General features: G+C 39.1%; 1 protein-coding gene across 26 annotated transcripts in view; it reads right to left on the reverse strand.

Annotated features, from left to right (window-relative positions):
* The window catches only part of OXNAD1 (oxidoreductase NAD binding domain containing 1), a 62,373-nt gene that overhangs the window by 25,942 nt on the left and 23,817 nt on the right, over positions 1 to 12,614 (reverse strand). For all 26 annotated transcript variants that reach the window (XR_013413342.1, XR_013413344.1, XR_013413347.1 and 23 more), the window contains 2 exon segments: positions 12,270 to 12,376; positions 3,722 to 3,863 (listed from right to left, as the gene is read on the reverse strand). Coding sequence is in view for 16 of the 26 variants with exons in the window: in XM_077990052.1 (XP_077846178.1) it covers positions 3,722 to 3,863; positions 12,270 to 12,376 (249 nt within the window). In the remaining 10 variants the exon portion in view is untranslated.

The raw sequence follows: 12,614 nt of genomic DNA on the forward strand, positions 1-12,614 counted from the left end.
AGAACCCTTTACTCTGCCAAGAGCTTCAGCCAAAGCAGATAAAATAAAGGAAGACGTTTATGGCACTTCATTCCATGTCTCAACGGTGCAGCCTGCTGCCACCCAGACACTCACGCGCCTCCATTGTCCACTATAATGGCTTAATAAGACAAATCCTCAGGAGGAAAATAGCCACCTGAAAACAGTTCCAAGAAAAATCTGACTTCATAAAGGCTGTCTGCAACTCCCACTGGGTAGAGTAGAGCAGGCACTAGAATTAGGATGTGCATTCAAGCAATATCACTGTGAGATTTTCCACAGCCTGTAAGAATAAGTTCCTTCACTGAAATTCCAATGAGGCATGAAACCAAGCAGGAAGCTGTGGACCGGGACCAGGCCAGGTTGCCTGAGAAGCTAAGGATAACAGGGAGGATGGGGAGATGTTCATGGCACTAGGAGCTGGGATGGCTATGCTTATTTCAACTCTGAGCAAGGGGCATGTGGACACCTCGTTGCTCTCACCCCAGCAGCATATTTTAGCACCTCTAGGAGCAGCCTAGAGCCAGTAATGAATGGAAAATCCACAGAGAATCCAAAAAGGAATGAGGCAGCTGAGGCCACACTGACAGAGACTCAGAAGGTTGCAGGGTAAAAATGTGACAGGATACATTTACAATGGAAATGCCTACACAGGCATCTGGGGGTTATCCTGGACAGACATAACTTGATGTGTAAACCACAAGAATATATTGTGTTGCTCCTGCACATTTTTTAAAAATTATTTTTAAAATTTCCTTAACAGAAATCTTTTTCTTTTGGTATACGGTTCTATAAATTTTAACACACATATAGATCTGGGTAACAACCATCAAAATCAAAACATATACTAGTTCCATCACCCCCTGAAAATTATTCCCCTGTGCTATAGATCCTACTTTTACAGTCATCTCAACCCCAGTCAACCATTGATTTGTTTCCCATCATTATATCTATGTCTTCCAGAATGTGATAAAAATGGGATTTTACAGTATGTAACCTTTTGGGACTGCCTCCTTGCATTCAACAGAATGCCTCTGAGATTCGCCCACATTGTTGTGTGCATCAATAATTCATCTCTTGTATGAATATATCACAGGTTATCCATTCACCTGCTGAGGGACATTTGGGTTGTTTCTAAAAGTTTTAAATAATTATGAGTAGAACTGCTATAAATATTCATGTTATGCTTTTATATAAACATAGCCTTCATTTCTCTAAGACACTCAGAAGTTGTAATGCTGGATCATATGTTAAGTGTATGTTTAACTTTATACAAAACTTAAAATGTTTTCCAGATTGGCTGCACTATTTTGCATTCCCACTAGCAATATCAGCAATATATGAGAGTTCCAGTTGCTCCACATCCTTGCAAGTACTTGGTATTGTCAATATTTTTAATTTTAGACACTGGACTAGATCTGTAGTGGTATCCCACCACATATAGTTTTAATTTACATTTCCCTCAGGGTTAATGATGTTTGAATACCTTTCATTGCTTATTTGCCATCCTCATATCCTTTTTTAGTGAAATGTCTATTCAATCCTTTGTCCATTTAAAAAAATCATGTTGCTTGTTTTCTTTTTGTTGACTTTTGAGATTTCTTTATATATTCTAAATTCAAGTCCTTTGTTAGATATCTGATTTGTAAATATTTTCTCCCAGTCTGTAGCTTGGTTTTAAATTGTGTTAAATGCCTTTTGTAGAAAAAGTTTTAATTTTGTCCATGTCCTATCATCAATCTTTTCTTTGATGGATCTTGCTTTTGGTATTGTGCTTAAGAATTTTATCTACTCTCAAGTTCCAAATATCTCCTGTTTTCTTCCAGAACTTTTATAGTACCATGTTTACATTTAGATCTACAACCCATTTTGAGTTAATTCTGAATATAAAGCATGAGGTTTACGTTTAGGATGAAGGTTGTTTTTTGCATCTAGATGCAAAATTGTTCCTGAACTATTTGTTGAAAAGGTTATCCTTTTGCCATTCAATTTTTCCACTGAATCTAGCACCTTTGTCAAAAATTAAGTGACCATATATGTCAGTCTATTTCTGAACTCTTTATTTTGTTACATTATTTGATGTGTCTCTCCTTTCACCAATACCATACTGTTTGAATGCTATAGCTTTATCTTAGCCTTATTTGATTAATGTGATTCTTCTCACTTTATTCTTCTTTTTCAAAATCGTTTTAGCTATCCTAGCTCCTTTTTCATTCCATACAAATTTTAAAATCACTTTGTCCATATCTATAAAAAATCCTGTTGAGATTCTGATTAGTGTTATGTTAAATCTATAAATCAATTTAAGGAGAACTGACTTCTTTACTATGTTGAGTTTTCCAATCTATGAACACAGTACATCTCTCTATTTACTCATGTCTTCTTTGATTTCTTTTGTGGGATTGAAATGAACTGAGCTTTTTTTTGGACTGTTTGTAAGAGGGTCCCATATTGGGGGACGGGCCAGAGAGCATCCTAAGCTAGCTGGTTTTCACAACACAAAAGCTCTCTTCAGCTACTACAGGACATATTAGTTCCTACAAACATGGTTTGTCTGTGTGATTCTTTGCATGCTTTCTCTCCTAACTGAACCTTGCTGCATCTGGGTGGGCCTTCTACAGCCACAAAACTCAACTGTGTTTCCATACCCTCTTTCGCAGACAAGAGCTATAACTCCCACCCCACTCCCTCATGTATTTTTGTTGGTGCTCTATGAAATTTGCTATTCTTGGCCTCTCTCCTCTACTTATTTCCATGTGGTTCCTACAGAAACCCCAAAATTCTCTGCAACGTTTAAAAATATACTAGAGTGTGTTTCCAAGTTTTGCTGAAAATAGAGTTTTTGTTTTCTTTTTCCTTTGTTGATTCTCAATGATTTCCAGGAAACAGGAAAATGCTGTTTTTGAAGCCATATTTGTACTGCTATGTGTTTTTGGTAAATAAGGTAAGAAAATGCCTGGGATGGGATAGAGGTTGTTGGTAAATACAGAAGACACTCTTGTAAAGAAGAGGAAGTGAAAGGAAAAGGATAGAAAAGGCAAAAAGTGAAAAGGATAGAAGGGTCAAAAACTAAGACAACAAGTAACTGATCTGTTCTGAGCTCATTCTTTGTTATCAGCGTTCTAGTAGGTAATGACAGGCAGCTTCTTTAGGATTGTGTTGAGCCCTGTGGTGAAGTAAGAGTTATTAACAGCAGTCAAATTGGATTCTCTCTCAGAATCCCAAGTGAAGAGCTTTCCAGACACTGAAACGGAGAGGCAATGGCACCATGGATTTAGCTGTGCTCACCTCTGGGAAGAAGCAGTACTATGTAATCAGATAGTTTCCCCTCCAAAAATGACAGAATAATTTAATTCCCTTTATTTAGGATGGTTAAGACAAAATAATCTGATTTATAGATTTACCATTTATATGACACAGAGAGCCAAATTTTTAGAACTTGTCTAAAATATAAAATATTTTAATTCTAAAGCAGTGTTCAACTGAATACCGTCTGGTGACCCAGAAAATATTTCTAGGTCCCAAAGTCTCTGATTCATACTTAATGCATCAAAATTTCTTTGACCTTTCTTAGAAGTTCTTTGTGGGCATGTACCCTTTTATTCAAGCCCAGGTTTCTTAGGTGAATCGAATAAACTTAACACATATTTTGTGGGTGGCAGAGATTCCCAGATCATCGAGTTTAAACAGGCAGTTTGCTTACCGTATTGTGAACCCAGAGGGCAGGAGGGTGGTTTGTATATTTCACTGCCAATTCTATCATTCTCTCTTGTTCTAGCAGTCTGGGACTGGAGCATATTGAAAACCCACCAACCACAGAGACTCCTGGAATAAAAAAATCAACCCTAAAAGGAAAGCCAAATAAATGATTATTGTTGAAGCCATTTTAAAAATTGGTAAGTTAAACAAAATTGATAAACCTTTAATAGACTATGAAAAAATTACTAAAATCAAGAATAAAAGAGGAGACATCATCACAAAGGCTTACAGAAATAAAAAGAATTATAAAGGAATTCTATGAACAACTATATGCCAAAAAATTAGCTAACTTACATGAAATGCACAAATTCCTAAAATGACATAAACTACCAAATTTGACTCAAGAAGAAAGAAAATCTGAGCAGACCCCTAACAAGTTAAAGGACTGAGTTAATAATTTTTAAAACTTCCCACAAAGAAAAGCTCAGGCTCAGGCCAGGCGTGGTGGCTCACGCCTGTAATCCCAGCACTTTGGGAGGCCAAAGTAGGTGGATCCCCTGAGGTCAGGAGTTTGAGACCAGCCTGACCAACATGGTGAAACCCCATCTCTACTAAAAAAAATACAAAATATTAGCCAGGCATAGGGGCGCATGCCTGTAATCCCAGCTACTTGGGAAGCTGAGGCAGGAGAATCACTTGAACCTGGGAGGCAGAAGCAGCGAGCCGAGATTGTGCCACTGCACTCCAGCCTGAGCAACAAGAGCGAAACTCCGTATCAAGAAAAGAAAAAAAAAGAAAGGCTCAAGTCCAGATGGCATCCTGGTAAGTTCTATCAGACATTTAAAAATTAATACTAATCCTTCAAAATCTATTCCAAAAACAGAAGAGAACACTTCCCCACTCATTTTATGAGGCCAGTATTACCCCCATACCAAAGCCAGACAAAGACATTGAAAGAAAACTACAGACCAGTATCCCTTCTGAATTTAGGTACAAAAATTCCAGGAATACAAGGTTGGTTTAACATTTGAAAATAAATAAATATAATACACCACTCAGTAGAATAAATGACAAAACCCACATGATCATCTCAGTAGTCAAGAGAAAAGACATCTGACAAAATCCAACACTTTTTCATAACAAAAATACTCAACAAATTAGGAATAATTGGGAACTTTCTCAACCTGATATAGGGCATCTACAAAAGACCCATAGCTAACATCCTACTTAATGGTGAAACGCTGAAAGGTTCCCCTCTAAGAGAAACAAGATAAGGATGTCTACTTTTCACCACTCCAACTCAACATTGTACTAGAGGTTCTAGCCAAGGTGAGTAAACAAGAAAATGAAATAAAAGGTATTCAGAACAACAAACATCCTACTTACTGGTGAAAGGCTGAAAGTTTCCCCCAAGAAAAACAAGATAAGGATGTCTATTTTTACCACTCCAACTCAACATTGTACTAGGGGTTCTAGCCAAAGTAAGTAAACAAGAAAATGAAATAAAAGGCATTCAGATTGCAGAGGTGGAAGCTGCAGATGGTATGCTGTCATATATAGAAAATACTAATGTATTCACTAAAAAGATATTAGAACTAATAAATTCAAATAAGTTTGCAGGATACAAGATCAACAGACAAAAATCAACTGTATCTCTATACACTAGCAATGAACAATCCAAATGTGAAATTTAGAAAACCAATTACACTTATAATAGCATAAAAAAGAATAAAATAACTGGGAATAAATTTAACAAAATAAGTGTAAGACTTACACAATAAAAACTATAAAACACCACTGGAAAAAAATTAAAGATCTAAGTAAATGGAAGCATATCCCATGTTCATGGCATGGAAGACTTAATATTGCTAAGATGGCAATACTCCTCAAATTGATCCACAGATTCAATGCAATACCTACTAAAACCCCAGGTGATTTCATTGTAGAAATTGACAAGTTGATCATAAAATTCATATGGAAATTTTAGGAACCCATAATCATCAAAACAATCTTGAAAAAGAAGTTTACATTTGTAGGACTCACACGTCCTGATTTCAAGTTACTACAAAGCTGCAGTAATGAAGACACTGTTGTATTGACATAAGGATAGACATGGAGATCAATGGAAAAGAACAGAATGTCCAGAAATAAAGCCTTAAATTCATGGTGAATTGATTTTTGACAAGAGTGCCAAAGCAATTTAATGGCAAAAGAACAGTCTACTCAACAGTGGCACTGGGAGAACTGAATAACCACATACAAAGAATGAATTTGGACCACTATCTCACACCATATACAAAAATTACGTCAAAATAGAGTAGAAACTTAAATGTAAGAGCTAAAATAATAAACTCTTAGAAGAAAACACAGGAGTAAAACTTCATGGCAATGGCTTCTTAGATATAACCCCAAACCAAAAAGGTTGGGAAAAAAATAGAGAAACAGATTTCATCAAAATTTAACACTCTGTGCTACAAATGTTATTATCAAGAAAGTCAGGGCCGGGCGCAGTGGCTCATGCCTATACAAATCCCAGCAATTTGGGAGGCCGAGGTGGGCAGATCACCTGAGGTCAAGAGTTTGAGACCAGCTTGGCCAACATGGTAAAACCGCATATCTACTAAAAATACAAAAATTAGCTGGGCACGGTGGCACATGCACCTGTAGTCCCAGCTACTTGGGAGGCTGGGGTAGGAGAATCACTTGAACCTGGGAGGCAGAGGTAGCAGTGAACTGAGATCACGCCACTGCACTCCAGCCTGGGTGACGGAGTGAGACTCCATCTTAAAAAAAAAAAAAAAAGAGAGAGAGAGAAAGTTAAGAAGACAATCTACATAATGGGAAAAAATATTTTTAAATAGTGTATCTATTAATATTAAGGTAGTTGTATTCAGATTATATAAAGAACTCTTACAACTCAGTAATAAAGAGATAACCAAATAAAAAATGGGCAAAATACTTTTAATATTTCTTCAAAGAAGATATATAAATCGCTAATAAGCACATCAAGAGATGTTCAACATCAATAGTCATTAGCGCAATGTAAGTCAAAATCATAATGAGCTGCCACTTCACACCCACTTGGATGGCTATAATCAAAGAGACAAACAATAGTGTTAGGGTCTGGAGAAATGGGAACACTTATACATTGCTGGTGGGAATGTAAAATGGCACAGCCACTCTAGAAAACAATTTAGTAGTGCCTGAAAATGTTAAACACAGTTAGCATATGACCCAACAATTCCACGCCTAGGTTTAGACCCAAGATAGGTGAACCTATATATCCACTCAAAAACTTATATATGAATGTTCATGGCAGCATTATTCACAATAGCCCCAAAGTGGAAACAATCTAAATGTCCATCAGCTGATGAAGATATAAACAAAATGTGGCATATTCATACAATGGAATGAAGTACTGATACAGGCTACAACACAGATGAACCCTGAAATCATGTTAAGTGAAAGAAGCAAATCACAAAAAGACCACACGCTGTACTGTATGATTCCACTGGTATAAAATGTCCATAAGAGACAAATCCACAGAGACAAAATAGATTAGTGGTCATCTAAGCCAGGCAGGAGGATGGGGAATGAATAATAATCATTACAGAGTTTCTTTCTGGGTAAAAATGTTCTAAACGTGATTGCGCTGATAGGTGCACACTCTGTTAATATACTAAAACCTCTGAATTGTACACTTTAAATGTCTGAATTTTATACGAATATATCTCAACATGACAGTCTTTTTAAGTTTTAAAAAGTATGAAAAAAGTGGCAAGAAAAGCAACAAAAACTCTCCCACTAGCATTTGACAGAATTAATAGGCTGATATGGCCTTTGAGTTACACAAGTCTTAACGCTTCCTTCTTTTCTTCTAACCACATCCTATAGTCTAGAACTCCTGGGTTTCAAGCTTTCAATAATTCTATGCCACAGAAACCCTTTTTTGGTGAGGATTCTAGGAAATGCAATAAACCTAGTCACATGCCAAGAAATATGTATTGGAACACAGAACCACAAAAAATTCTCATCCCCATATCTGGGAAATATAAACATTCAATCTAGGCGTTTCACAGCCATCACAACAGCAAAAAGTATCATCCTTCCCCAGTTGCTTACCTACATACAGGCCTAAAAGAAAAGCACAAGCTGTTCTCTAATCTGATCTATGACCTTAAAAAAATATTCTCCTGCAGTCTATGGCCTTACATTTCCAGTCATTTATTGTAAGTCTTTAAAAACCAGTTCTGGATTGGAAGTGCTCCAGAAAAGGTCTTTAGCCAATTTTAACCTATTTTCACTTGACTCTTTTCCATGAGTACTTTAACTTTCTTTTCATTTCTGACAAGATAAAAATTTAAAAGACTATCGTTAGCATTTGTTAACACAGTTGCTACATGCTATCACAGAGGAGGTATACAAAAATCTCCATCATTTCCATGTTTAAAAAATAAACACATTAATGAGCTACTTTTGCTGCTTCATCTCCTGAACTACAGTGCCCTCTGCTGCTCAGTGCTGATGATGACCATTCTCTCAGTTGAATGAAAGGGAACTCTCTTCTCTAGTAACTCTGGAGAGCTACCTTTGGGGAAAAAAGGACTCCTTCATTAAAAAATACAGAATTTAAGTTATATAAAAACTTCATCCGAATGGATTTAAGAAAATATGTACAATACATATTTCATAAAACATCTGTCCAAGAAAGAATTAAACTTTAAACACACACCTTTAAAAATGTCCTTTGCAGGATGAGCACTCGTGGAGCCACGAGTTAAAGCCCTTACTATATACCCAATGAGTGAGTGTACGCAGAAGGAGCCTAGGTGCACAGTGAAGCAGTGGATGTCCACATCCAACCATGACACACCAGGCAGCCGGGTCCTGTGCACAAAGGCAGCCCAGTGCCAAGCACACAGCAGCTATACTACGAGATCCCGGAACTCTTTAGTCCTTTCCTGCAGTCCTCAGAGCCCCTCACTCATTCACCTAATGCAAAGAGAGCACCTGTCTACCATATACAGGCACTGTGGTACTGGTTAGAGGTACAAAGATGCACGTATGTCTTAGTTCCTGCCCTCAATGAACCCACTCTAAGAGGAGGAAAATTAACAAATACATACAATTAAATGGGCAATGATAAAATCTGCTTAGCGTAGCGGGGCAATGCAGAGGAAGGAGGAGTCAATTCCACCAGGAGTAGAGGAATTAAGAAAGACTTCACAGAAGAGATGCCCTTTAAATAGTCTTAAAAGACACACAGTGCTCACCAGATAAGCAATGGGAGAGGACACAGTTTGAAAAAAGATGCCAAGGAATACAGTGCTGTGTTACGTGTAGTCCTGTGAGAATCAGGGCTGCCACACATGGTCGTGTAGGCTGTAAGGACGTTATCTATCTACAGTGTGGCAGCCCTGCTCAAGGGTAGGGGTAAAGTCGTATGTCTCTAATCTTGCTCCTCTAATGTTTCTTCTTGGTGTCCTCTTTCTCTCAGTAGGGCTCAAAGTTACTTTCTAGCATCTAAACTTATGTTATCTTGTAGAAAGTCAGACACACTAAGACCAGGAATTCCCTCCACTCTGTGAAAATGCTTTGGCCTTAGCTCCCCTCAGGAGGCATGCTATACCCAGCCAAGTGTGGACTGAGTACTGACTGGTGCATCAGTGATGACATTGTGGTGACGAGCCCCCACTCCTGCCTGGCCTGCTGCTCTTCCAATCAACAGCTTCACTGCAGGGAAACTGACCAAGGAGATAAGACCTGGAATCTGTCCCCTAGGCCTTATCAGCACATAAGATCTAACTGATTGAATGAAATACTTATTGGCAATAACAAAAGCTAAACTCAAACAAATAAAGTTAACATTAGGCATTATGTTAAACACTTTAATTATCCCAAAACATAGGAATACTACTGTTTCCCCTTTGAAGATATGAGAACCGAAGCCCAGACAAATAAAGAAACTGACCACATCACAGAGCTAGCTGCTAGAAAGCAAGCATGTGAGCTGAGCAGTCTCTAGGGCACTAAGCGACAATACACTGCTACCCACAGTAGCATAACCAACGCCGAAGGCAGGCGGTGAGCACCACAGCCAAATGTGAATCTAGAAACTCAGGGCAGCTGCACGCTGTGTGAGGACTAGTGGTGGCATGCTCCAGACCCAAGAGCGAGTGCCAATCTTTCCATCCCAAGGGAGAGGAATCCTGGTCAAGGGCAGGCCTCACCAAGAAGCTAGCAAGTGGTAGGCCTACTAGTAAGATGAACCAAGAAGTTCAACCCTGATCATGTGAGAAATGTTTTGAGGTGGTTCTGCCTTTGGCCTTTCTCTCAGAATTGGATTGCTAGAGTTCTTGGAACTGGTTTCTTGCCACAGGAACCAGTCCTCTCTGCAAGGCCCAGTAAGAACACAGTGTAGTGCAAAAAGAGCCCCTTGAAGCCTATATCTGATCTATGCTGAAGGTGTCTACATGGGGATCTGTGGCCAAAGCTCTAGCTAGTCACAGACAACATTCATTTATTTAGAGTTGGGCCTCGAACCTCATTCTCAGAGTTTGGTAGGTGTCAGAGGAAGCCACCAGTCAAAACTTCAGAGATGTGGAATCATGGCCCTATCTCTTACCCCAAAGATAAGCCCGACAGCAACCCTCTCCTTGATTTCTAGCAGCTCTCCAGTCTGATAATCCTAACTACGGAAACTGCATGGCAGCCACATTCTCACTCCCTCTCCCTAATCCTTGCCCTCTTCTCCAAAGTGCCACATGGCGGTTACTACCAAGCTGATGGTCTGAGAGAGCCTAGAGCACAAAGCCATCCAAGTAACAGCATGGAAGGGACAGACACATCCAACCTCAGTAAAATGGCCATTCTGTAACCATAAGGTCAAATATCAAAAGGAACTCAAAACCCCTGGAACCATAAATCAATGGTAAGGGTACAATCTGTTGAAAGAGGAGGGCCCAGGGGCCTGGAATGAATGCTGATGAACACCTGGGAGGGAAAGCGTCACCACCACCAGCCAGTGGTCCTCATCCCCCAAGTCCGACCTCCGAAGAAGTCTGACAGGCACAGACTAAAACCAGGCCTAAATTCAGTGAAATGGCCAAATCCATTCATTGGGATGTATACATGACACCAACCCCAAATCATTTCATCTTGAGAATCACAGTAGGACTCCGTTTCTAAAAATATCACTAGGGAATGAGGACATTTTCTTACCAGGTAACTGAGCTTAGCAAGTGCAATACATTTGCAGGCACACCACAGTGGCAGCACAATAATCAATGCACAGGCTTTTCCTAACCAGGAGGCTGGGTCTGAGTCTTGGCAGGATTCAGAGTTGAAAGCAGAGAAACAGTGCTGTGCACAGGACACAAACACTTCCACAGAAAGGAAATATGGAAAACCAGATCATTACAATTAAAGTTTCCACTTTTCAATATAATGACTGCTAAACCATTTCTGAAGGGTAAATATGTTGCCCACCCCCTAAAACGGGCAAAATGCATTTAATGTGTATCATCGAACATGTGCAAAGATTGCAGCAAATTGCTTCACAAACCCAAATTATTGCAATCAGCATCTTGTTTTCTAGTTCTAAATTCAAAGGCAAACTATTAACACACAAGACTGCGAACTCTTGCTATTATCACACTTGCTATTATCACACATCCTCCTTCTAACAAAACCACATTTCCAGATGGACTGCCAAAATTAGTCAAGTGACTCCTAAGAAACACTATCAAGACTGACAGGCCAAAAATCCATTTAGAAATGAATGCTTTATTTAAATAAAGGACACACACACCCAAACACACCTTTCCTAGGGAAATTCAAGTTGCTTTCTTTACAATTGAACTTGAATTGAAGCTCAGGGAGGCCCCATTCGGAGGAAAAGGGAGACAGCTAAGCTGTTACCCAGGCAGCATGCTCATCAGTCCCGAGTCAAATGGGACAGACTTATGATTTGTGTGGGGGTTCTGGGGAGCTGGGCCTGATTGGGGAATCCGAATAACAAATTAGGCAAAGTATTTAAATTCAACCCAGATAAGGTATGTATGATAGAATAATTCAGTCAAGAGGATAGTGAGTCCTGTGTTCCTCTTCTCTTCAGGATACTTTGTTTACTCTGCATTGGACACAAAGAAGACTACCTTTTAAAAACCTATGAATCTCCTGCAACATGTAACTCAAGGAGATTAGATTACTGAAGTGCAATCTGTTAGCAGCCATTCCTGAAGAGTGTTAATTATCAGAGCTGTCAGTTCCATGGGCCAGAACTAGCTTTATTTCAATGTGGAAAACTCAAGACAGCAATTTTCATATATGACTGAGGGAGCCACGGGCTCAAAACCCAAGTGGGCTCTGAGGCCAGGAAAGGAATCAGATCCTCTGTGCCACCAAAGACTCACCTTGAGGAGATATGATTTAGAACTCCTCTTCCTCAAGGGAATGGCTAGCTAAAGTCTTTTCCAGAAGAAAAAATAATCCCTTCTATCTGATGGCACCTTCTTAAACGTACACACTTGGAACACAGAACAGTCACTTACCACTGGCCAGCTTTAAAGGAAAAATCTTGATCAGCAACAAGCAAGCGGAGGCTCTTCACTGACGGTGACTCACTGGCAGCTCCACACACCTTAGCTGCTGACACAATCTAAAACCAAAAGATGAACTGTGGCTGAGGTTAGTGCGTACACAGCACAAGGGACAAATGGTGGCATCCTGGGAACTAAGGTTTTTGAAATCTACAAAGATGTAGTTTTTGAAAATTGCCAAACAAGGTAAAACACACTTTGCTTTAGTTCAGCCTACCACCATGTGAATACATTTTAATTAACTTCTTTTTGAGAAACTTGCTATCATACTAATTTAATTTCATCCTGCATTCAAAA

Source organism: Macaca mulatta, chromosome 2 (genome assembly GCF_049350105.2).
Source record: "Macaca mulatta isolate MMU2019108-1 chromosome 2, T2T-MMU8v2.0, whole genome shotgun sequence".
NCBI classification, from domain to species: domain Eukaryota; kingdom Metazoa; phylum Chordata; class Mammalia; order Primates; family Cercopithecidae; genus Macaca; species Macaca mulatta.